At 41.2% G+C, this 25219-nt stretch overlaps 1 protein-coding gene and 1 long non-coding RNA gene across 2 annotated transcripts in view; one reads left to right on the forward strand and one right to left on the reverse strand.

Moving 5' to 3' along the window:
* Window positions 1-18828, reverse strand: part of rab18a (RAB18A, member RAS oncogene family) — a 49355-nt gene extending 30527 nt beyond the window's left edge. Inside the window, exons 1-3 of the mRNA XM_059972031.1 lie at window positions 18423-18828; window positions 11734-11789; window positions 3102-3163 (exon numbers count right to left, since the gene is read on the reverse strand). Coding sequence (XP_059828014.1) covers window positions 3102-3163; window positions 11734-11789; window positions 18423-18490 — 186 coding nt within the window. The 5' untranslated portion in view covers window positions 18491-18828. The remainder of the gene's footprint in view (window positions 1-3101; window positions 3164-11733; window positions 11790-18422) is intronic.
* On the forward strand, window positions 10186-14359 carry LOC132395432 (uncharacterized). Its single transcript, XR_009512608.1, has 3 exons — window positions 10186-10267; window positions 10566-10612; window positions 12546-14359. It is a non-coding gene; the product is annotated as an uncharacterized LOC132395432 (long non-coding RNA).
* Window positions 18829-25219: the final 6391 nt, after the last annotated feature.

Consider the following 25219-nt stretch of genomic DNA (forward strand, 5'->3'; position numbering starts at 1 on the left):
ATATGTAGACTGCATGTGTAATGTATTTCAAAAGTATTTCAGATTAACCCTAAAGGCAGAGACGTCAGTCTTAATAAATGTTATTGTAAATAAGTCACAACTGAGGTAGTGCAGCAGCTGGTGCAATTGCTTTACTGTGCCAGTGTTTACTGATCGAGGTTCGATTCCCACTGCAGTCAGCAAGTTGTTGTACATTCTCCCCCGTGATCATGTGTGTTTCCTATAGATGCTCCAGTTTCTTCCCCCATTTCAAAGACGTACAATCAGGGTTAGTGAGTTGCGGGCACGCAATGTTGATGCCAAAAGCACGGCGACACTTGCAGAATTTTCGGATTCTGTTGGTTGATTATGCAAAATGACCTGTATCAGCGTATGTTTCGATGTACATGTGACAAGTAAAGCTAAACTTATCTTCATCTCTTTTAGGTTAAAGGAAATGTATCTATTATTTGTGTATGATGACAAGAGCCAAGTAAAATTGTGAGTGTTATACAATATTGCCAGAGGCAACTACAACAACAACAGATTAAAACTGTTAAAGGAAATGAGGACACTAATTGTGTGAGCGCTGGAGACTCCCCAGACTGATCCACTATAACTGCTAGGTAATATTGTACATCATTTTTAAAAATAGTGACCATTAACCAATAGAATTTGAATGTTATTTTAACTTAGTTATGTTTTATATTTAAGCTAAAATGAGAGTAACCAAGGTTTGGCTAATCAGTACCAAGTTAACTTTTGCTTATAATTTCACTGTAAACTTAGTTTTAACATTATCTGCTTTTGGCTCAGGACTGACTTGTATCTGTGCAATAATTAAAGTGACAGATTAAGCTACTAAGCATGAGGAATTTCAGAAAACACTGCAGCCATGCAGTATATGGGAGCACTTTGGACCAGAATCTTTTCTATAATCAAGAGGGAAATGTACTCCTACACTTCCAGTTTGTTTTACCTTGGCTATGTTCTCCACCAAATTCTTGATGCTATTTATACAAGGAGACTTTGACCAGTGCACCTCTGCTGCCTGGGATCATCACTAAGGGTTCAGCAAAAGGTTCAATATAATTTACAAATAGAAAGAAAGAGGATAGCCTTGCAAATACATCAATGATCTAATTATCCCCAGGAAACTAAATGAAAGTATGAAAGTTGAGACTTAAGGACAGATGTACCACTCACCAAAAGGAGCAGTGCCAATTAAAATGGTCTCAACAGAAGCAAATTCTTCATCCAGAGGGAAAGTAATGAAAAATAATGAAGCTGCATTAAACTCACAAGGAACTTCACTTACAATCAGGAAGATTTTCATCTACATATATTACAAAGATGATGCAGAAGCACAGTAGAAGCTTTAGAGAAAAGGATTTAGTTGAACTTGGGTCCTTTCCTAATAGGAGTAAGCTCCATTAAGACCAAGGTATATTTTGACTCTAAAATAAAAGTTAGAGCATGAGCAGCTAGAGGTGACTGATTACAGAAGAGTTTGAAAAGATACTGGACAATGAAGTAAGCAGAGGCAAGAACGCACCCATACAGACAGTCACCAATAAGTCATAGTCAGGAGATTGGGGCTGAGAGGAATATTGGATCAGCCATGATGAAATGGCAGAGCAAACTCAATGGCCAAATGCTGCTCCGATACCTTACGGTCTCAGCAGCTTTTGATCAGTGGACTACACAGAGCAACTACTACTATAAAACAGATCAGGCATTTAAGGGTAGTTCTGCTAAACCATAAACACTCTTAAACATAAAAAAAGAACAGAAGCATAGACAAATGAAGTGGCAGGAGGCACAAATGCCAACACATTGGTGAAGCTGCATAATTCTATACTATAAATATTACTGAATACACTAGCAAAGTATCTGACTGTATATAAAAAAAATCAAGTTTTGATCCATTCAATTACAAGCTCTATGTAAAGTGAACTGAAATGAAGGAAGGGTGAGGGGAGGGGAAGGGGTTGAAGTGCAGCAATTAAACTGCAAGATATTTGATGGTTGCTCCAAAACCATCAATAAAAATTTAGAGCAACACACACAAAATGCTGGAGGAACTCCGCAGGCCAGGCAGCATCTACAGAAAAGAATAAACAGTCAGTTTCAGGCTGAAGAGTTCTGATGATGATTCTTGGCCTGAAATGTCGACTTTTTATTCTTTGTCACAGATGCTGCCTAGTCTGGTGAGTTCCTCCAGCATTGTGTGTGTGTTGCTTTGGATTTTCAGCATCTGCAGATTTTGTGTTTGTGAATATAAATTTAGAACAGCCATTCAAGGTAGAAGCCAAGTGCAAGACAAATAATTTGCCTTCAGGTGCACATGTTGGAGGCATAGACCATCAGAATCCAATGCCAGGGCAACAATACAAGTCAAGATATCTCCGGCAAAAGCTATTTCAGAAGTAACTCAAAAATTTTAAAAAGGCTTCCAATCTAATTTTAAAGTAACAATTCCTAACCTATGTACCTCAAGCTTGACTTTTATGAGCCAGACCCTTATTAAACAGGTGTTCTCAACGCTTAAAGGTTAAAATATGTGTATGCATTTGCTTATTCAAACAATACCATGCTCTCTATTCTCTTTAATAGTCATGACCTCCAAGAATTTTGCTCTGAAATTCTTCATGTATCTGCTGCCAGACTTAAGCCACTATATCTGAGGCTCAAGAATTTAATTCCTAAATCTCTTCCTTCTATTCCTCCTTTACAGTGACTCTTTGCTACCATTCATGGCTAATGTTTTGATTAATAAAGCACCAATTTAGGGAAACTACCTCATGGCTTTTTCCAACAACCATCAATGTACAAAGTAGAATCAATAAAGAGATCAAGGAATTCTTTTGTAAACTTAGTAACATACTATTTAATTACAAAAAAAAGGTGCTATTTTGTTTTGCTTAAGGTAGAGTAGCACTGTTTGCACTAACATTTAATTCAGAGTCATGATACTGCCTTTATGCACAAGTCTACAGAGTAATTTTAGAGACTCGTCTACTTACTCTACTCCTCTTGAATTCATCTTTAAGATGCTAGTCTATTTTCAACACAGAGTTTAAGTGCAATTTAAAGACCTGTTATTCAAATCCTTTACTCACCCATATGGCAAGTTTTGCTTTATTTCCATCAACTGCAATTGTTTTCACTTTGAAGTCAACACCTACAAAAGAAAAAAAAACTTAATTTCCAAAGCAGCATTTAGAGAGGCAAGGGAATATGCAAAGAATGGAGAGATATAGATCATGTGCAGGTAGATAGGATTAATATAATTTGGCATCATAGCTCAGATATTATTGGCAGAACCTTTAAGTTACTTTGGAATTTATCAGCAATTTATCTGCAACATGCTCTGAATCTTTTTGCACCATTCTTGCTTAAAAGCACTTGTACTGAACCAAAGAATCCTGATATTTTATGGAATCATAACTTATTGTTCACCTTATGAAAACTCCCTCCCTCTGTGACCTTGTAAATTTCCCCTTCTCTAGATATATAATTTAGCAACTAAAATAAGGAATTTTCCAATGTGAACTAACATAATGCAAACATTATAGAGTTAAAATTGAACTACCATAGCGTATAACAATTTTGCAATATGCCCACAAACAGAATATCAGATTTGGCAAAAACAATATTAGAGATATGGTAAAATGATGAACAGAATAACAACAACTATAAACTACTATACCTAGCCAAGTTAAATCTGTTTTCAGTTATATTAAGTCAGGTGATTTTGTTTGAATTGTGTTTAGTGGCAATAATGCAAGAACTGGTTAATAATGAAGGTTATGTTGCAACAGCTGTTGCTGACACAAACAAATCTGAAAGCAGACTTAAACATTTATTAAGCACGTACAAACTTAGAGCCTTCAGACACTTATCTTCAGTTTAATACACTTATCGAACAGGAATCAGACAACAAGGAAGAGGCTCCTGTAAACACACTCACATTGTCAAGATGACTTGTTTTTGTGAGCTGAAAGGTGACTGATGAAACCAAAATGGGGCCTAGAGTCTGCATAATATAAGCTGGGTGGCAACTGATAGGAAGATGGGTGGTAGTTTATGACATGGTGCAATCTTTCAACTACTTGTGCAGAGCTTTTGCTTGTTCCTGATGTACGAACTCAGAAGTTCTTATACCAATCCAAACACTCCTTTCCTATTTTGAGTAGATGTGGAATCAGGGATTCCCCGGAGTCAGCTGGGATATTTCAAATTTTCCCAGGGAGACCTTGAGAACATCCTTGAGTGCCTTCCTCTGTTCATCTGGTATCTGCTTCCCAGGGCAAAGCTCAGAATGCAGGGCATCTAGTGTTGCCTGCATTACTAGGTTCTCAGTGCTGGGAACATTTGTCTGAGAGGATGCTAATATCGATTCAGCCATCTTTCCAATGGATCTGGTAGATTATATTAAGACGGCATAGACAGCATCTCTCTGATGCAGTGATCAGAAGTATAAAGGAGAGCAGAATTCAGAATCAGAATGCTTATTATCACTGACATATGTTCTGAAATTTGTTGCTTTATGGCAGTACAGCACAAGACATAAAAATTACTACAATTTACCTAAAAATAAATTGTGCAAAAGAGGTACATTGAGGGTTCATGAACAGTTAAGAAATCTGATGGGAGAGGGGAAGAAGCTGTTCTTAAAATGTTGAACGTGCATCTTCAGGCTCCTGGATTTTCTCTATGATGGGAGTAATGAGCTGGTAGCACTAAGAATTCAGAATGAGAAGCAAGGACTCACTGTCCAAAAATTGGCAGATTTGTTTTTATTGTAGATTCTTAATAGCAGTTATTTCTTTTTCATTCTCTGTCCTGCATTTATTCAAACTCTGAACTGAACTGGGGCAGCACAGTTGCATCATAGCGGTTAGTATAACGCTTTACGAGTTCAAGTCCCACCGCTGTCTGTAAGGAGTTCATACATCTCCCCTTGACTGTGTGGGGTTCTTCCACGTGCACCAGTTTCCCCCCACATTCCAAAGATGTACAGTTTAGGAAGATGTGGGCTTGTTGTGTTGGTGCCAGAAGCTTGGCAACATTTTTGGACTGCGTTGGCTGTTGACGCAAACAACGCATTTCACTGTATGTTTCAATGAACAAATAAAGCTCATCTTTATCTAATTACAACAAAATTATGTCAATACAGAACAACAGTCATGTTGCATAACAGATAAAACTAATCCAAATGACTACCCAATAGTCAGAAACACAGAAAGGAACACCAAGCTGAGATATATGAGCAAATGACATTTCTTTATGCCAACAGCATACAATTCATGTTCTAGTTTCAATTTATTATGTACAAAATAGCATGAGAGTTAATTCACGGCGTTATTTAAGATTCACTCATTTCCCTTCAATTTCAGTGGGATGTGAACCATATAATTTGTACAATGCTGCATTATAACTCATTTAACCTACCTGAACTGGAAAGTGGTTATTCATATTTATCCTAACAAAGCCTCCCTTCAGTTTATACATTGTTGTTAAGCCTCCCATTAGTCATGGAAAGCAATCCAAGACTAGCCAATTTTATACTGAAAATTATTCCAGTCCTAATAAAATCTTCATAAATCTGCTCTCTACCACAGTGACATCTTTCCTGTGATGCGGTAGCTAGAAGTATACATGGTAATAATGTTGTGGTTTAAACAGAGCCTTGATATAATGAAGACAGGAAAGGATTCAAGAAGGGAATTATGATACCCAGAAGGGGCCACAAGAAGTCTTTGGCAAGTAGAATTTAAGAGAATCCCAAGACATTGTATACATATACTCAGTGGCCACTTTATTAGGAATACCAGCTCATTAATACAAATTTCTAATCATGTGGCAATAACTCAATGCATAAAAGCATACAGACATGGTCAAGAGGTTCAGTTGTTGCTCACAGCAAACATCAAAGTGGGGAAGAAATGTGATGTCAGTAACTTTGATCATGGGATTGTTGGTGCTCGATGGGGTGGTTTACGTATCTTAATAACTACTGATTTCCTGGAACTGTGGGATGCAGAAGAGGATCTCTAAACACACAATATGTCAAACCTTGAAGTGGATGGGATACCGCAGCAGAACACTAACTGGTTCCACTCTTGTACCTATTAAAGTGGCCACTGAATGTACATAAAAAAGAAAACGTGCTTGAAGTTGAAGGATTTGATGAGTAATTTACATCAGTATTTACCAAGAAGGATGTGGAGGATAGGGAGGGTAGTGTGAAGCATGTTCATATGCTAGGGCATTTTGAGATAAAGGAGGTGGTACTGTTCGGTTTTTTAAAGAACATTAAGGCGGATAAGGATATGTTTCCAGGGCCTGATGGGATGTACCCCAAGTTATTGAGATGAGACACCTGGACTTTGACCAATATTTGCATGTCCTTTCTAGACAGAGGCAAGTGGTTAATTGTTCCATTATTCAAGAAGGGGAATGGAGATAATCCTGGGAACTAAAGATTAGTGTGTCGCAATTTACTGGACAAGATTATCCAAAGTTCAAAGTAAATTCATTGTCAAAGTACATATATGTCACCATATCCAACCCTGAGATTCATTGTCTTGTAAGAACAAGATGGTGCAAGTGAACCACACTGAAGTTCTAAGGGACATGTACGTACAGTTCATGAGGATAGGATTATAAGCATTTGGAAAACTGTGGCCTATCGGAAAACGTCACATGTTTTTGTGCGGGTCAAATCACATCTTACTAACTTGAATGAGTTTCTTTCTGAGGACATGACAAAGGTGATTGATAATGAAAGAGCTCTGGATGTTGTCTACGTGGATTTCAGTAAGGCGTTTGACAGGGTCCTCTCTGGAAAACCCATCCAGAAGATTAAAATAAATGAGATCTATAGTGATTTGGCTGTTTGGATTCAGAATTGGTTTGTCCATAGAAGACAAAGGAATAGTCAATGGGACTTATTTTATTCTGGTTGGAGGTCTGTGACTTGTGGAGTTTTGCAGGGATGGAAACGTAGATAGGTAGGTTAGTAAGTATGCAGATTATACTGCATACTTTGGCGGATTGGCTGTGTTGTGGATAGCACGAGAGATTGCCAAGGATATAGTATGATAATGATCAGTTGTAGATGTGGGTGGAAAAATGACATATGGAGTTTAATCCAGCCAAATGTGATGTGTTGCCCTTTGGCAGATCAAACATAAAGGGTCAGTATACTGTTAATGGCAATTCCCTTAACATTGTTGATGCACAGAGGCATCTTGAGGTTCAGGTTTACAGATCCCTGAAAGTGGCTACACAGGATGATAAGGAGATAACAGCAGCATATAGTATGTTTGCCTTTGCTAGTCAATGAATTGATTCAAAAGTCAGGAAGTTATGTTGCAACTTTATATAGCTCTAGTTAGGCTACATCTTGAGTATTACATTCAATTCTAGTCACCCTATTTATTTTAGTGTATGTATTTAGATATATAGTGTGGAACAGGCCCTTCCAGCTCAAATGAGGGCCCAGCAACCCACCTATTCAACCTTAGCCTAATCACAGGGCAATTTGCAGTGACCAATTAGCTTACTGACAGGTACATCTTTGGACTGTTGAAGTAAATTGTAGCAAATGGAGGAAGCCCACATGCTCACAAGGAGGACATACAGATTTCTTACAGAAGACGCCAGAACTGAACTCTGACACTCCGAGCTGTAATAACAACAACACTCTACTTAATATTATAGAAAGAATGTGAAGGCTTTGGAGGGGGTGCAGAAGAGGCTCATCAGGATGCTGCCCAGAACATGCTATAAGAGGTTGGAAAAATTGCATTGTGAAGCCTGAGCAGTGAGGTGTCCAGAATTGAGAGGCAGAGATCCAGTGAACAGCAGATGTCTTTTTCCCAGGGTTTAAATGTCTAATACTAGGGAGCATGCATTTTGGGAGAGAGAGGATGCAAGTTCAAACAAGACATGCTGGGCAATTAAAAAAAACAGAATGGCAGTACCTGGAATAGGTACTAGGGTGATACAGACAGGCAAATATTACAGGCTTTCAAGAGGCTCTTACACAAAAGTTCAGGAAATTGGAAAGATATGGGTATTCTGTAGGCTGAAGAGATCAGTTTATTTAAGCATTAACTTCATACCCGAGGAAGCAGAGGCATTGGTGAGCTTGTTTGGTTGTGGCATCTATTTGGTTGGACCAGGACAGGCTATTGATGATGCTCACATCTAGGAACTTGAAGCTCTCTACCCCTTCAACATCAAAACTGTTGATATGGACAGGAACATGTGCACAGTCCTCCCCTCTTTCTGAACTCAATTATCAGCTTCTTAAGCCTCACCATTTCTGAGAAGTGCTTGCACGCGATGATCCCTGTAGCAAAGTTAGCACTAACCCAAATGCAGTGACAGCAGTCCTGTTTTCCATGAAACAGTCTCTCAAGTTATTTAAAGTTCGGCATCTTTACGCAGATACCAACGCTGCTCCTGGACTGCCACCGTGATGCTGCGGAGTCCGCCCAAATGCTGCAGAAGCAGCACTCAAGCAGTAGGTTCCGTCCGGTCTATCAGTGAATTTTTGCTCTTACTTTAAAATTTTATTTTCTTTTGCCTCTAGGTTCCAATACTTCCTAGAAACTCGTTTGACTTGACAATTACATAGGCTCATCAGGACTCACTATTGAAAGGCATTTTCTTTGTTCTCCAATGCTTCTCACACTTTCACTGCTACTGAAAATTCACTCATTTCTCTCTTCCCAAGCACCACAAACAGTCTCAGGCACAAAACATTAACTGCATTTCTCTTTCCACTGATACTATCTCACCAGCTCAAGATTCACATTTTCTGGCCTTCCTTTTCAGATTTCCAGCAACTGCAGGTTATTTTTTTGATTTTCATCATAAAATTTAGTTTCCCTTGGGTTCAAGAAAACAAATTAAAATTGCTGTGGCCGGTAAGGCCTGTTCACTTTTATAATTTTTTTTTTAAAAATTGCATATTTTTTCTACTGTTTTTAATTTTCTTCCCTTAAACATTTGGGGGCTCTGTATCAAGAAATAGACCATTAATGTATTTGCTTTGAAACTGGCAACATAAAACATTCCTAGGTAAACTTATATTAAAAAACTACTCTGCAAAAAACATTTGAACCACTACTCAGCAGAGTAACCCAAATGCACTACTGAAATTTTTTTGCTTACCATTTCAACAATTGTTATGGCTTAAATAGGATTGACAGCTTGTCTTTTACTGCCAAATTTTTCAATCAAAATACTCTGCATTCACACATATTCAGAACTGAGATGCGACTGCAGACTCTTTTCACTTGCATCTCCTGTAGCCAACAAGAAATTAATTCCTTCAGTCTGCTTGAGATCTGATCCATTTTCCAGATGTGAAAGGATACGACTGGCATTGCACCAATTGTGCTCAGGGGTTTCTTGCTTCATTTATGAGCAGTTGCATGCCAATTCCAAGACACCTCAGCAACTGATTTTCAAAATAGAATAGTATAATACTTCTCTTACAACACTATGCACAACAGAATGTCTTACATAAGGGATATCTTCAAATAATGGAGGCAAGGGTAAATGAAGGGAGGCACGAAAATGCACAGCAAGTCCGGTTATAAATCAACAACTAGCAAGCAAATTAAGAGTGTAACTGCATCATACATATAGGTCACAAAAACAACCTGGAATAGGAAAGATGTGTTGCTGGAAAAATAAACAAAAAACCAACTGGTGAACTGAAAAAAAGTTGCAGTAGAGTGAAGCAAATTCACAAGGGCTAATTTTGAGCCCTGCCTAAGATTTCCAGAACAGAGAACTATAAGATGTCATCAAGAGAGAAACAATCAATATTTTTAAAAGGTCAACCACATGAGGCAATGCCAAATATCTTGGTGATGGGCCTGTGCTTAAAGTGATACAATTCCTATTGCAATGTTGTTTCTACAGGTAGATCTGGGGCAGGAAATTGGAAGGTTCTGAACCAATGACAGAAAAATTAGTGCAGTTAGTTGTGAAGCAGAGATGTTCAGATGAAATGAAACAAAGTAGTTTAGACCTGCCAATCAGTAATGACTTCAAGCCCCACTTAGTATAGCAGATGCTGACCAAGTATTTCACAATTCATTTGTCAAGTAGGTAAATAGGCAGTAGTTAATAAATCAACTTTATTTATAGTAGCGTTACAGTTCTTAGTGAGGTATTCTACAGCACTGTCAGATTGAAAGTTCAAGGCTATTGGCCAAGCAGCAATGAAAGATAAGCAAGTGATTGTCAAGTCTGGATGGTGAGTTTTGGATTTCACTTACTGTAGCAGATGTGGCATTTCTACAAACCTATTTTTCTTGTGCTTTTAGGCATTAAAGCTAGACTGGAAGGTGGTGTTCAAGAATCTTTGAGAGTTACTGCAGTGCATTTTGCCGATAACACAGTTTGCAACCAGAAAACATAAAACAGCGCAATGTTTTATCCTAATTAATCCAATCACTATCGTTTTGACTATGCCATGCTATATTACTTTATGGCTCTGATACTCATCTAAACTAGCCGCATTTACCTCATCCCTCTAAATTTTTTTCATCTAGGATGCTGCCTGGATTAGAGAGCATGTCTTGAGGAAAGGCTGAACGAGGTAGGGTTTCTCTCTTTGCAGCAAAGGAGGATGAGAAGTGATTTGATTGAGATATATAAAATAATAAGAGACATTTAGCATGGACTCCTCCATCCAAATTCTAGAAGATCTTGTCCCTCATAGTTCCTTCCAGTAATTTCTCCAACATAGATGTTAGGCTTACTGAAATCACATAGCAACTGCTTCATTCCAAACATTATGAATGAAAGTGAACACAATGGATTCATCAGCAAATATCTCCACTTTATGGAAAAAAAATGAGAAGTTACTAAAATACAATGACTGAACAACTTGAATCTAATTGAAACAGGGGATATTGTTTTTAAAGGGTGAAGAGGCTGAAGGGAAAATTTGGGTGAGGTATTCAAAATGTTAAGATGATTTGAAAGGAAGGGAAGAACCTGTTTCCATTGGCAAAACGGCCAGTAGCTACAGTAAGTTAAAGTTATTAGCAACATTACAATGGCGGAGATTTGGGGAAATTATTTGTATGCAATGCCTCCCAGAGCTGTGGAAATAAATTCAATTGTAACTTTATAAAAGAAAACAGATTAAGTACGTGAAAAGGAAAAAGCAGGAATATGGGGTCAACTGGATAACTGGGAGCCACAACATGTGAGTGATTTCTCTCCATGCTCTATGAACGTACAATGCATTTGGCTGCTTGCCAAAACCAACCAGAAATTCAACAAAATATTCCACTTTCTCTCCAGTGAAATTCAAAGGAAACATGGTTCAGTTAAAACAATGAGAGGGTGCTTTTAAACAAGGCAATATTTGGAATTTATATCTGCATTGAACCATATTTACAACTAGTGTGCAAACTTCCATTAGATACCAAAAGTGAAGATGTCCCATTTCTACAGAGATATCTACATTTAGACAAGTGCAAAGAAATAGGAAGATTTGAGAAATTATATTGTAAAGTTCCCTAATTTTCAGAAGCAGGCTTCTTAATTACCAGGTTGCTAATTTTTCATGTTTTAGTTTTATTAATATTGAGGAATAATTTGGGGCTCTTTTCTGTAAGAGCTCCAATTCATTTATTGCATGAAGTACAGTAGATTCAATGATGTTGCTCACAAGATTATTTTCACTAATCTACTGCAAGACAAACTTACCAATTGTTGCAGCAAGTTCTGGGTCAAAGGTATCATCTGTAAACCGTAACAGTAAGCTGAAAATAGAGAATAACACGTCACATGATAAATAAAGCTCTGATTTTATTACAGATTAAAAAGAGGACATGTCAGAGCATTGCAATTTAACATGTATAATTCATTATGGATGGATTGATAAACAAGTCCACTTGTGGGAAAACATTCAGTAAAATAAGTACTTCCCCAAATGCAATAATTGCAGTTTAGCATCGAGAAACAACAGCTTAAACAGCATCACGGTACTCAACAAAATATTTCCTACTGTTAAGAACCTGTGAATAACTCAAATACTTTAGAGATCACAAGGACAGATTCAGTTCATTACACTTTAGAAGCAAACGTTTGTGCAAAATAAAAGGGAAAATAGTTTTTTTTTAAATGATTTAACAATCTGAATTGAGAATAGAAAAAAATCCTGGGGATAAACTTTTTTTTAAAAACTACAGATGTTTAGATGTTAAACATTGCAATTAAAAATAAGATGTAGATTTTCTAGTATACTCTGGCAGTGCTGAATAGAGGCAGATATGTTTGTCATTAAGCTAAGGGGCAAACATTAAAAATGCAATTTTATTATTTATCTCAGCACACTTCTTTCATATACTACTAAAGCTCTCACGTTCTGGCTGTCTGTCACCTCCAATTAGCACAAATGGTGCTTACGGTGGCACTTCTTTTTGGCTAAATCGACGTAAAATGTGCTAACTTACAGAATGCAGGAAAAGTTCAGGGTTATATATTCATATAAAATTGCTCATTTTGCTCATTTGCAGAATTCAACAGGCTGGCTTTCACCCTAGAGCCAATCTGCCATCATGGAAATCGGGACGCCACACAACAACGCTTGCGCAAAGCCAGCCTCAGCAGCGACACCAACCAGAACAAAGGGGCAGGGCAGGGCAGCTCTGTTTCGAGTAGTCACATATCACCATTAGCATGTGCAGGATTGGGACAGATTTAACTGCCACCCATCAATAACAGATCATTAAATCTTACTCTAATGACGTACTTCTCTTTCAATATTTTTTAGTTTCTGCTTAAAGGAATACAGAGTACAAGATGATATATATTACAAGTAAAAAAAAGTACCAAATACATTGTATTAAAAATACAGTTACAACCACTAAACCTTGTATTCATAAAAATTAAATCGTAACATTGAAATATAAAAAAAATTGGTATACAGAAAAAAAATCTAAACCCACTACCAAAGTCAAAGCTGTTAGGAAAAGCAAGAAAAAAAAAGGGGGAACCCTTACCATATAATAAAATATATTATTAGCCACCATCTGTACTTTTACAACAAATCAAAGGTTTTGAAAGTAAGTCAAAAATGGTCCCCACAACGTATAAAAGTCTTGACTGGATTCAAAAACTGAACATCGGATCTTCGCTAAATTTAAGCATGACATAACATCCCGTAACCCATAATGACATAACATCCCGTAACCCATAATGACATTCTTCGAGTCACCCACAAAACCCTTTGCTACAGTCAAAGGACAGCGGTGACTATGTCATGTCCATTTAGGAGAGCGCCAACCACATAATCAACAACAATCAGCTTCTTTTGGTATTACTGCTTTGTATCTTCCATCTAGCATTAGGGTAAAAAAAATATGGTCAGCCTAATTATGCCGTGTGGAAAGAGAAGGGGGATGCCAAACGTCATCGAGAAGCAGCAAGGAGAGGGAGAGAACAAGAATCAGATGAGGCCAGGGCTGCACGACTCCAGGATCAGAGAGTCAGGACAAAAAAAGATGAGAGGAGAGGCATGCACGTCTCCAGAATGACAACAGGCACAGAAGGAGGAGAGAGGAAGAGACAAAGGAGCTGAGAAATGCATATCTCCAAAATCAGAGACAAAGAACAAACAGCAGAAGAGATGAAGAGACAGCACATGAAAGGACTGCACGTCTCCAGAATGGCAATGAGAAGCACAAGGGTAGCTGATCAACCAGAAATGTTGCCAACAGAAGTGTCCTTTGTTAAACGAGGAGGAGCTATATTTGCCTTGCTACCCGTCTTTCTTTAATAAACTGGTTTTTATTCTTCAATTTCCAAAGCAAAGCAATACCAATAGCATTAAGGAAAATCTAACGTTCATACTGGTCACATCAGACTGTACTACCTTTCTCTCAAAGGATGTCCCAACGGGTCACCCCGTTGTCTAGTAATCATACTACAATTGATTTAGATGTGTCTAGAAGTGCAATATTGCATTGAAGAGTATATGCAATCATCTAACCATCTCAAAATATGGTAATAGTAAAATATACTTTGCAGACACTGGGTAACCACAACTTTTTCAGTGCAAAATCAATGAATAAACACAATAGAACTTTCTTCACCAAATCCAGTTTCCTATTTACTTATGAATTATAACTCAGCAATTACAAAATCTCCACTTGCAGTGACTGTTTAAACACAAGTACTGCACTGGAAACTACAAATTCCTCACTATATAACATTGGATAACTGCAACTTCTTCCCAGTACAACATCAATGACTGACTTCAACTCTAACCTGCAACATGTAATGTTATAAACAACAAGGAACAGCAAGCATATGGAATAGTTTTCCAATTCATCTCCTCATACACCCTGGCTAGGCACAAATTCTAATCCTCCAGTTTTACTGGGTTAAGATTCCACAAGCTCCCAGCCAACAGCATTGTGGGAGTACCTTCAATGTTCATGTTTAGCAGTCACAGAGAAGTAACACACCATAACTGTACAAAGAAATAAAGGACAATAAACATCAGTCTTACCTATATTAAATTTTTAATGTTAAAAATAAATCTCCTACGTAATATCCTGTCAGCAGGTAATTACATTCCTTTTACAAAGTATGCTCACTTTCCTATAAAGCGTCACCGAGTAATCATATTTTCTCTAGTACATTGCCAAAGTGAGCAAAACACTCCATCTGTCACCACATAGCACTAATGTTTAATGCCGACCTCTCATTCAGAGCAGTATTACTTGGGTGGTGGGGTGGAGATACATCAATGTAAGGTGCTCCTTCCCTCCCCTGCTCTGCAAGTCACCCTTGGGCAAGATGTAGCACCTGCTTAGCATCCTGATCAGGAGAAGCCAGTGGTGGATGGGCGTAGGAGCAGCTGGTGCACATCACAAGACCTGGTTATGCAATCACTGATGAAGAGTATTGATAATGGCTGGGGTCACCCATCTTGTAACGACATTGCCCAGAAGGAGGCAATGCCAAACCACTTCTGTAGAAAATTTGCCACCAATCGCATTCATGGAAAGACCACGGTCATACAACACAGCACAGGGTGAACAAACTAGCAGCAAACTGCAACCCCCAAGTTTCATAGAAACCTACAGCACTCTTACAGCCCATCTTATCCAGACCATGATGATCTTAACCAGAACACATACATTCAAATGCTGCTCATAGACTTCAGTTCAGCATTCAACACAATTATCCCTCAGAAACTGATTGGAAAGCTGAAACTGCTGGGCCTGAACACCTCCCTCTGCAACTGGATCCTAAGACTTCCTGACTGGGAGACCTCAGTCAGTCTGGATTGGAAGCAGCATCTCCAACACCGTCACACTGAGCACGGGGCCCCCCCCCAGGGCTGTGTGCTCAGTCCACCGCTGTTCACTCTGCTGACCCACGACTGTGCGGCAATACACAGCTCAAATCACATCATCAAGTTCGCCTTTGACACGACCGTGGGGGGGGGGGGGGGGGGTCTTATCAACAAGAACGACAAGTCAGCATACAGAGAGGAGGTGCAGCGGCTAATGGACTGGTGCAGAGCCAACAACCTGTCTCTGAATGTGAGCAAAACAAAAGAGATGGTTGTTGACTTCAGGAAGGCATGGAGTGACCACTCTTCGCTCAACATCGACGGCTCCTCTGTTGAGATCATTAAGAGCACCTCTTGGTATTCACCTGGCCGAGAACCTCACCTGGTCTTTCAACAGCAGCTCCATAGCCAAGAAAGCCCAGCAGTGTCTTTACTTTCTGTGAAGGCTGGGAAAAATCTATCTCCCACTCCCCCCATCCTCACCACATTCTACAGAGGATGTATTGAGAGCATCTTGAGCAGCTATGTCACTGCCTCGTTCGGGAATTGAACTGTCTCGAGTCGCAAGATCCTGCAATGGATAGTGAGGTCAGCTGAGAAGATCATCGGGGTCTCTCTTCCCACTATTACAGACAATTACACCACACGCTGCACCCGCAAAGCTAACAGTATTGCGAGGGACCCCACGCTCCCCTCACACAAACTCTTCTCTCTCCTGCCATCTGGCAAAAGGTACCAAAGCATTCCGGCTCTCACAACCAGACTGTGCAACAGTTTCTTCCCCCAAGCCATCAGACTCCTCAATACTCAAGCGTCTAGACTGATATCTACCTCATTATATTGTAATTTGTACTCTACTGTGCCTATTGTCTTGTTTATTAATTATTTCACTGCCCTGCACTGTTTTGTGCACTTTAAGTAGTCCTGTGCAGGTTTGTAGTCTAGTTCAGTTTTTATGCTGTTTTACGTAGTCTCATGTAGCCTTGTGCTGTCTCACACAGTCCAGTGTAGTTTTGTGTTGTTTCATGTAGCACCAGGGTCTTGGAGGAACGTTGTTTTGTTTTTACTGTGTACTGTACCGGCAGTTTATGGTCAAAATGACAATAAACTTGAACTTGATTTGACAATCCCATTTCCTGCAGTGGGCCAGTGCCCCGGTACTTCATTCCTATCCAAGTACCTGACCATTGTAAACATTGTAATTGTATCTGCCTCCACCACCACCTCTGCTAGCTCATACAAATATTCACCACCCTGTATGTGAGAAGCTTACCCCTCAGATCTCCTTTGAATTTCTTCCCTCTGAACCTGGACCTGTGCCTTATAGTTCCAGCCTCCACTGCCCTGCATAAAAGATTCTGACTATTTAGCCTATCCATGCCCCTCATAACTTTCAGGTCATCCATCAATTGCCCATGTTTCATTAAAAATAAACCCAGCCTTATTCAATCTCTTATTGTAGAAGAGTCTTCCATTCAGCAACAGCTTGGTGGATCTCTTCTACAATCTCTCTATTGCTACTAGACCTTTCTTGTGGCAACCAGAACCACACACAATATTCCAAGTACAATATAATCAGCACGTTGTACAACTGCAACATGACAATTCTTATACTCGATGTCTCAGCCTATAAAGGCATGTGTACCAAATGCCTTTTTCACTACCCTACCTTGATGTTATTACTTCCAGGGAGCTATGGACTTGGATCCCAAGACCTCCATGTACATCCACATATACATCTAAAAACCCAAACACTGATGAAAATAATTATATTTCAGCCGATTCCTCAATCAAAAGAATTGGCTGCTCTGCCTACTTGTTGGCTTCTCTGCTTTTGGTTGCCAGAAACTCCTTATGGTTGGAAGTCTTCAGCAACCATCAAATTCAGGGAAATTAACATTAATGAAATTGCTAGGTTCATGGGCAGCTTTCTTCAAGGTCAGAAGCAATCATCACCATCTCTATCCAATACCAAATCCAAATGCTTAAGATGGACCGCTGTTAAATTTTACCGGATAATTCTGTTAAACATCTTGGGATGTCCAGAACATTGCAGGTATCTACCATTGCTGCAATTCATTTATTGACTTCAACTTGGTATTTTGTTAGCCTCTTTATTTCAGGCTATTTTGACATTAGTTTAATTACACTTAAGGGTATAAATCTAGAAATGTGTGTTTCTTATATGAAGATATGATTACATTAGTATTTATTCTTGGATTACTAACCAGAATTCAGAGTGAAATGGAAAGTATTAGGTTAATAGATGACAGAAATGAAGACTGTCACCTCTGGTTATGTGCATTTAAGATTGTGTGCCCTTAATGCTAGGTTAGTACAATAATGGTAAAACGATAGAACTGTTTGATATAAATTTGGGCATTAAAAGGGATACAATGTCAATACTACAGGCAAATGTTAGAATAATTTAGCCGAGATATGAAGTGACAATCAGGATTAAAAATGAATATAGGAGCTCAGAGGTAAGGACCACCATTTTTGGGGCCAAGTTATTAAATTTTGAGTTAGCAGGCAGCGTGCTCCCTGTGTTATTGCATTCACCAGCATTTCCAGTGTTAGCTGTCATTTTAAAGTGTACATTAGTGGATGGAATAAGAGGCTTCAAACTGCTGAAACAGGGGTAAATGCTATTTAGGTTAGGTTCCGTACAGAATGGTTAGGATACCCTGCCGAAGGGTCTCGGCCCGAAATGTCGGCCGTACTTTTTTCCATAGATGCTGCCTGGCCTGCTGAGTTCCTCCAGCATTTTGTTGCTTGGTTTTCTAGCACCTGTAGACTTTCTCTTGTTTGTGATTAGAATAAAGCTACTTGGAGAAGGGTACTGTAACAGGCAGCAACGGGCTGAGCTGAAACAGTTCTTTTGTACTTCTACATACGTCAGTTCTGTGTATCAAATTCTCTCACACTCTGCCACCTATGGTATTGTTTTGAGGGTCGGAGGGGATGACACCCAGAGAGGTGTAGGCTTAGATCCTAAGGGACCGCGCTCCGCCGGCTGTGCTGCGTCAGGGAGGCCGCGGCCTAAGGCGCAACGCCCGTATCCCGTCCCAGCCCGGCGCTGCCTCACCTCGACTTGCCGACACCGCTTTCGCCAATGATTAAGATCTTGAGGGTGGTCAAGATGTCTTCGTCCATCGCCCCCTCCTCCTCTCACAACGGCGCCTGACAAAATCCCAGCTCCGAAATGACCCTCTTAAAGGTTTACGACACTCCTCCCGGCAAACAAAGCATCACACTTTACGACGGCAGCCTTTTTCGTCTGGAAGCCGCGCCCCGTGGAGATGTTGAAATGGGCGAGAGACAGAAACGGTTCGTTCTTTGGGTCACAGGACACAGAAACAAGCCCTCCGGCCCGTCTAGTCAACAGAACTGTTATTCTGTCTGGCTTCTCTGAAAAAAAATAAAAATTCAAAGCTAGGACGTGAAAAATTGTTATCAGAAGAAGCACCGCAGTAAGAGTAGGGGTTGATTGTTCACGGTAAGTGTGGCCTTGAATTGGACGAAATGAATCCGGAAAATTCACGAAATTACACAGACCAGAATATGATTTTTCACTTAAATCAGTAAATGCTGTACTTAAATCTTTTCAGGTGAAAACAGAATATAGCTGTAGTGGTGTAATGCAGGAACATTTCGAAACTGGTTCTACAAAAGGACTAACAGCATTTTTCTGTTTCGTATCCTCCCCCAAAATGTTTTCTAATTTTACCATAGTTTATGTAAATAATTTGTGATCTTAGATTTTATCTTATAATTGATATAGCAGGAGCCCATTAGGCCCACAGGTCCAAATTGGCTGGTGAACAATACTGTTACATATTAATACAGCATAGAAATAGGCCCAAGGCGCCCATGCCAACCAAGATGCCCATGCCAACCAAGATGCCCATTTCAGCTAGTTCCATTTGCCTGCATTTGGGTCAAATCCCTCTGAACTTTTTCTTTCTGTGTTCTTGTACAATGTCTTTTAAATGTTATTGGACCTGCCTCAACCACTTTTTCCGGCAGCTTGTTTAATAGGTGCACCACGTTCTGGGTGAAGAAGTTTTAGATTCCCATCCTCTGGGGATTTTTAACCCTCATGATTTAATAAGTCACCTCTCAATTTCCTACGTCCCAATGTTCAAGCCTGCCCAACCTCTCCTTATAACTGGGGTCTTGAGTTCTGGTAGCATTTTTGTAAAATCATAGAAATACAGAACACACAGAGAGGCCCTTTGGATTAACTTCTGTGCCAGCCAACCATTGTGCCCATCTACACTATTATTGCCTTATTTCTCTGCAGCGGTGCAATTTACTTTTACCATCAGACTACACTCACTCTGAAGTAACCTGGAATAGCTAATTAAATCTATCAGCATGTCTTTGATATGTGGAGAGAAAATCAGAGCACTTAAGGGGAATACCATGTGGTCACATAAGGTGCAAACTCCCCAAAAATAGCATCCGAGATCAGGATTGAACCGGGGTTGCCTGGAGCTGCAGGGCATAAACATCAACTACTGCACCGTTGTCACTGGGTTGGAGGGGTCTTATTAGCTGCTTTCTGATGCAGCTGGAAATGTAGATGGAGTAAATGGAGGGGAGGCTGGTCTCATGATAGACTGAGCCCTCAGAAGGTTGAAAAAAAATTTATCATGTCCCCTTTGAACCTTACCAAATTTCATTGATGCACCATTGAGAGCATTCTGCCTGAATATATAACAGCTTGGTATGCTAACTGCTCTGTAGTGGCTGCAAGAGCCTGCAGAAAGTTGTGGACACAGCTCAGCATATAACAGAAACCAGCTTTACCTCCATGGACTCTGTCAATACTTGCCTTCTCAGAAAAGTAGCTAGCATAATTCAAGACCTCCACCCACCCCAGGCATTCCTTTTTCTCCCCTCTTCAATTGGGCAGAAGATAAAAAAGCCTGAAAGTTGTACCACCAAGCATACGTTCAGCTTCTACCCCACTTTTATAAGACTATTAAATGATTCCCAGTATGATAAAATGGACTCTTGACTACACAATCTACTTGCTATGATATTGCACCTTGTTTACTTTTTCTGCAGTTGCTTACTTCATTCTGCATTGTTATTTTACTTTGTACTACCTCAGTGCACTGCATCTCAGTATATATGACAATAATAAACTCATTCCAATTTCCATATCCACAACTCTGTAATGTCTTGTGCAAAGCAGTTGTCATGCCAAGTTGTGATAGGATGCTTACTATGATGCATCCATAAAAAATCAGTGAAGGTCATTGGGGACACATTCAACTTCCTTAGCTTTCTGGGGAAGTGGGGGTACAGATGTGCCTTTTTGGTTTGATAAAATGTTTTACTGCAGACTAGCACTGACGTAACGGCAGCGGAGCAGGCTGAATCACAAGTCAGGTTTCCAGAAGCTGGGGGGAGAGACTTCAAAGATAGGGATCTTTTGTTTCTGAGGAGTGAGGGGAAGGATTTGGAATGTCTAATTAGACCCCATTCCCCCAGGGGGAGAATTCTGAGTTAGTACCTCTCTGGCTAATAAATGGAAAGATGCCCAGGTGTAAAGTCCCAGCTATGGTAGGCTCTGCCTGTGCGGTGCAATAATGCCCCCCCCTAAAGTGGGAGAGGAGTATGAGAATTGGGTGGAGTAGACCTCTTGGTTGCTTGATGAGTTGCAGAGTTCTGATGACATAAAGCAACAGAGATTGAAAGTTTGAATGGGTGGGCTGCTGAACGTGGTGAGAGCTGTGAAGAACTGTTACCCCCCCAGCCAACGCTGCCGATTACATGGGAGCATTCGAAAATGCATTTGGCACAACAGGGAACCCAGTGGAGCTCATGGCAGAGTTTCAGAATATCCATCAGGAGCAGGAGGAGAAGCTTTCTGTCTACACCTTTCGGCTAGAGAGGCAGCTACGGTGGATCAGTTAAGAATGGACCAGATAGCAAAGGGCGCCCAAGCCCAGGACCTGATTGCTTGGGGTCTCCAACTGTTCTGTAAGATGCCCCCCTCCCTCGTTTGTTGAGCTGATCAGTGAAGTGCGAGAGGAGGAGAATGCATCAGAGGTGCAGGAGGCCTCTGTCAGCAGGGTACAGTCCTGTGGTGAATTGACCATGGATAGCCAGCCCCAGGGAGTGGTAGAGGAGATTGTGGTAGAGTTGAGAATAGAGATATCCCAGTTGTTATCAGCAGGTGTGAGCCCCCATATGATGGAGCTGATTGAAAAGCAGATCCTCTAAGAGTATGGACTATGTGGAGGGCTGCTAGCAGCCGGTGTCATGCGAGAAGGGGAGTACTGTCTGTTATAACTAACAGACAGTATTGTCTGTTATAACTAGTGGAGAGGGACATGAGGCAGGAGTGCAAAAGACAGGAAACCCTTTGGTGAGTGAGCCCCCAGGGACCTAAGCATAGTGAGTTGCTGGGAAAACTTCAAAGAGACCCAGTGAGGGGATGGCCTGGTGTATCAGTGCGGGGGGGGGGGGGGGGGGGGGTGGGGGGAAAGACACATTCCCAGCAGTGCAGCAAGAATCATCCTAAAACTAAGAACCCTATTCCTGAAGGCTTGGTGGGGCCAAGGTCCAGTGTATCGCTACAGATAGAGGGTATTATGCTAGAGCCATACTTGACACAGAGTTGCAAGTCACTATGCTGTACTGTTCATTTTACAACCAGTATTTGACACATTTATCATTGACGCCACTCCGTGCACTAGAGATATGGAGTCTTATTGTGGGTATAATCCGTATGATGGTTATTTGTCAGTGAAGCTAGAATTTTTGGAGGCTGATGTAGGAGTGACTGAGGCCCTTTATATATTGGCACTAGTTTGTCTGGACTCTGTTGAGAAGGGCAGTGTTTCAATTCTTGTGGGGACCAGCACTCCTATTGTGTGGAGGTTCATGGGAGCCTGCAAGGAGAAAGTTGGAGAGCTTCCTGAGAACATTGTTCATTCACCTGGTGTTTCGAGCAAGCTAATTTTGAGGAAGTGCGTGGCTGCATTGGGCTGGATAAAGAGTTTAAACGAGGGACTGGGTGATTCACCCAGTCCAAGCCAAGCATGTTATAGCCTGGGGAAGTAGCAAGAGTAATGGGAAACCCTAAGTTTCCATGAATGCCTGAGGGCGAGGCCCTCTTGGTGGATGCTCCGGAAGACCACAAAGAGGAGTCAGGAGTGCCTGCTGGGGTACTGATGAGGCGCAGAAATCCTAGGTTGTACGGGATGGCAGTGATTGTCAAGGAACACTATGAAGAGGGAGGTCACCTTCGTGTGGTGGATGCCCATGGCGCATATTTTCCTGGTGACTGTAATGTCTAGTGTCCCTGTGAGACAAGCCAGGGAGAAACTAGTGGAAAAGGGGCGAAAGTTAACTGTTGAGTCATTCAACTTTGGGGACTCCCCAGTTCCTGTGGGTTGGAAGAGGAGTTGGTAGAGGTGGTGTTGAAGCTGCAAGGTGTCTTTTCCATTGATGAGTTTGATGTTAGTTGTTCCAAGAGCTCTCGCCACACTAGCCGGGTGACTGAGGACACCCTGTTCAGAGAAAGGTTATGGCAACTGGCCCCTGCAGAGGTGGAAGATGTTGGGCAGTATTTGTGTAAGTTGAAGGAAGCTGGGATCATCACTGAGTCCTGAATCCCCTATGCATTCCCAGTAGTAGTCAGCAGAAAGAAGAATGTGAAGGTATAGATGTGTGTGGATTATAGGACTATGAACAGGCGTAAAGTCCCAAACCAGTATACGCTCCCAAGGATCAAAGGTGCACTGGCCTGTCTGAGTGGTGCGAAGTGGTTCAGTGTGCTGGACTGGAGGAGTGGATATTTTCAGATCCCCATGAATGAAGCTGACAACGAGAAGCCAGCATTTATATGTCCACTGAGATTGAAAGGATGCTGCAGGGGATTTTGGGAACCCCTGCAACCTTCCAGCGGGTCATGGAGAAAACAGTGGGGGATATGAACTTACTTGAGGTATTGGTGCATCTGGATGACCTCAGTGTTTGGGTCCACCTTGGAAGAACATAAAGTGAGGCCACTGAAGGTGCTGGGCTGCCTGAAAGGTTAAAACTTCCCCTGAACAAGTGCCAGTTCTACAAGATGTCTGTCAGCTATGTTGGGCACATAGTTTACCAGGATGGAGTAGCTACAGATCCGGCTAACATAGAGGCAGTCACCACCTGGGCAAGGTCCCAGACGTGCATTGTGCCTGTTACTCGGGTTTTGTAGGTACCCAAAGGTGAGTCACCTGTTGAATCAGCTTCTGTGTGGTTACCCTCCTTTGGAGAAGAAAGAGAGAGGGACGAAAGGAGAGAAGGATAAATCATATCTTAGCCCTTTGGAGACTTTTGGACTGAGGTGGGATGTGAAATGTGAAGAGGCTTTTCAGTCTCTGAAGTAGCTGCTGACCCAGACACCTGTGCTGGCTTTTGCAGATCGCCGATTGCCATATGTACTGCATACGGATGCCAGCAGGCTTAGGGGGTGTCTTGTATCAGGATCAGGGCACTGGGTTGAGACCTGTTGCATTTGTAAGATGGAGTCTGTCGCCCTATGAGAAAAACTATCCCATGCACAAGTTGGAGTTTCTGGCATTGAAATGGGCTGTGGTGAATAAACTGAGTGACTACCTCGATGGTGTCAAGTTTGAGGTGAAGATGGTCAACGATCCCCTAACTTACATCCTGACCTTGACGAAATTGGATGCCACAGGCCATCGGTGGTTGGCGGCATTGTCTGCCTGTGAATTCAGCCTGAAGTACCTGCCAGAAAGTAGGAACATTGATGTTGATGCTTTGTCCCAATGTGCACACGAAGAGCTGGACAGGGACAAAGAGTGGGAGAGTGTTCCTGACCCAGGGGTGAAAGCCACATGCCAATTTGCCATCACAGTGAAGGCAGACTTAAAGCAAGGACAGGATTGAGTGGTGGATCAATTGGGAGCTTCTGATGACGCCATTCCACAAGTTTACTGTAACCTGACTGCTCTGAAGACAAACTAGTTACCGGAATTGAGTTCTGGGGGAGTGGCAGCTGCTCAGAGAGATAACCGGGGCATCGGTACCATTCTGTCAGAAAGGGAGACATGGCTCAGGCGGAGAAGATGAAACACACTGAGGTGTCTCCATTACTGAGAGAATGGCCCAGGTTGGAGTTGAGGAACCAGATCCTATATCAGATCATATCACCCTCAGACTGGCCTCAGCGGTCCCAGCTGGTTCTGCCTGAAAAGTATCGGAGGATGGTGTAGAAGACACTTCATGATGATTCTGGACATTTGGGGGTTGAAAAGACCTATGGATTGCTCAGAGATCGGTTTTACTGTCCCTGAATGAAGGTGGAGGTCTAAGAATTTTGCAAGTTGTGCATTTGATGCATATGGAGTAAGATGCTGCTTATAAGGGCAGCTCCCTTGTCCTACTTGCAGAGTGTGGGGCCCCTGGATCTAGTGTGTATGGATTTCCTGTCAATAGAGCCAGATGCCAGCAACATGGTGAATGTCTTACTCATCCTGGATCACTACACCAGATATGCGCAGGCCTTCCCTATCAAGGACCAGAGGGCATCCATGGTGGCCAAAGTGTTATGGGAGAAGTATTTCCTTTATTATGGCTTCCCCAGGCAGATACATAGTATCAGGGACAGGATTTCGAGAGTAAGCTCATCCATGAGTTACTGAGCTTGCATGCAGTCGAGGACTACTCCTTATCATCCATAGAGAGGTTTAATCAGACCTTGCTAGACATGCTCAGAACCTTGGAGGTCAGCAAGAAGAGCAGGTAGAGTCAGCATATTGGACATCTGGTCCACTATTACAACTGTACCCAAAATGAAGCTACCGGGTACTCACCATATTATCTGATATTTGGGCGCGAGGTGAGATTGCCCGT

This window comes from Hypanus sabinus, chromosome 6 (assembly GCF_030144855.1).
Source record: "Hypanus sabinus isolate sHypSab1 chromosome 6, sHypSab1.hap1, whole genome shotgun sequence".
NCBI lineage: Eukaryota > Metazoa > Chordata > Chondrichthyes > Myliobatiformes > Dasyatidae > Hypanus > Hypanus sabinus.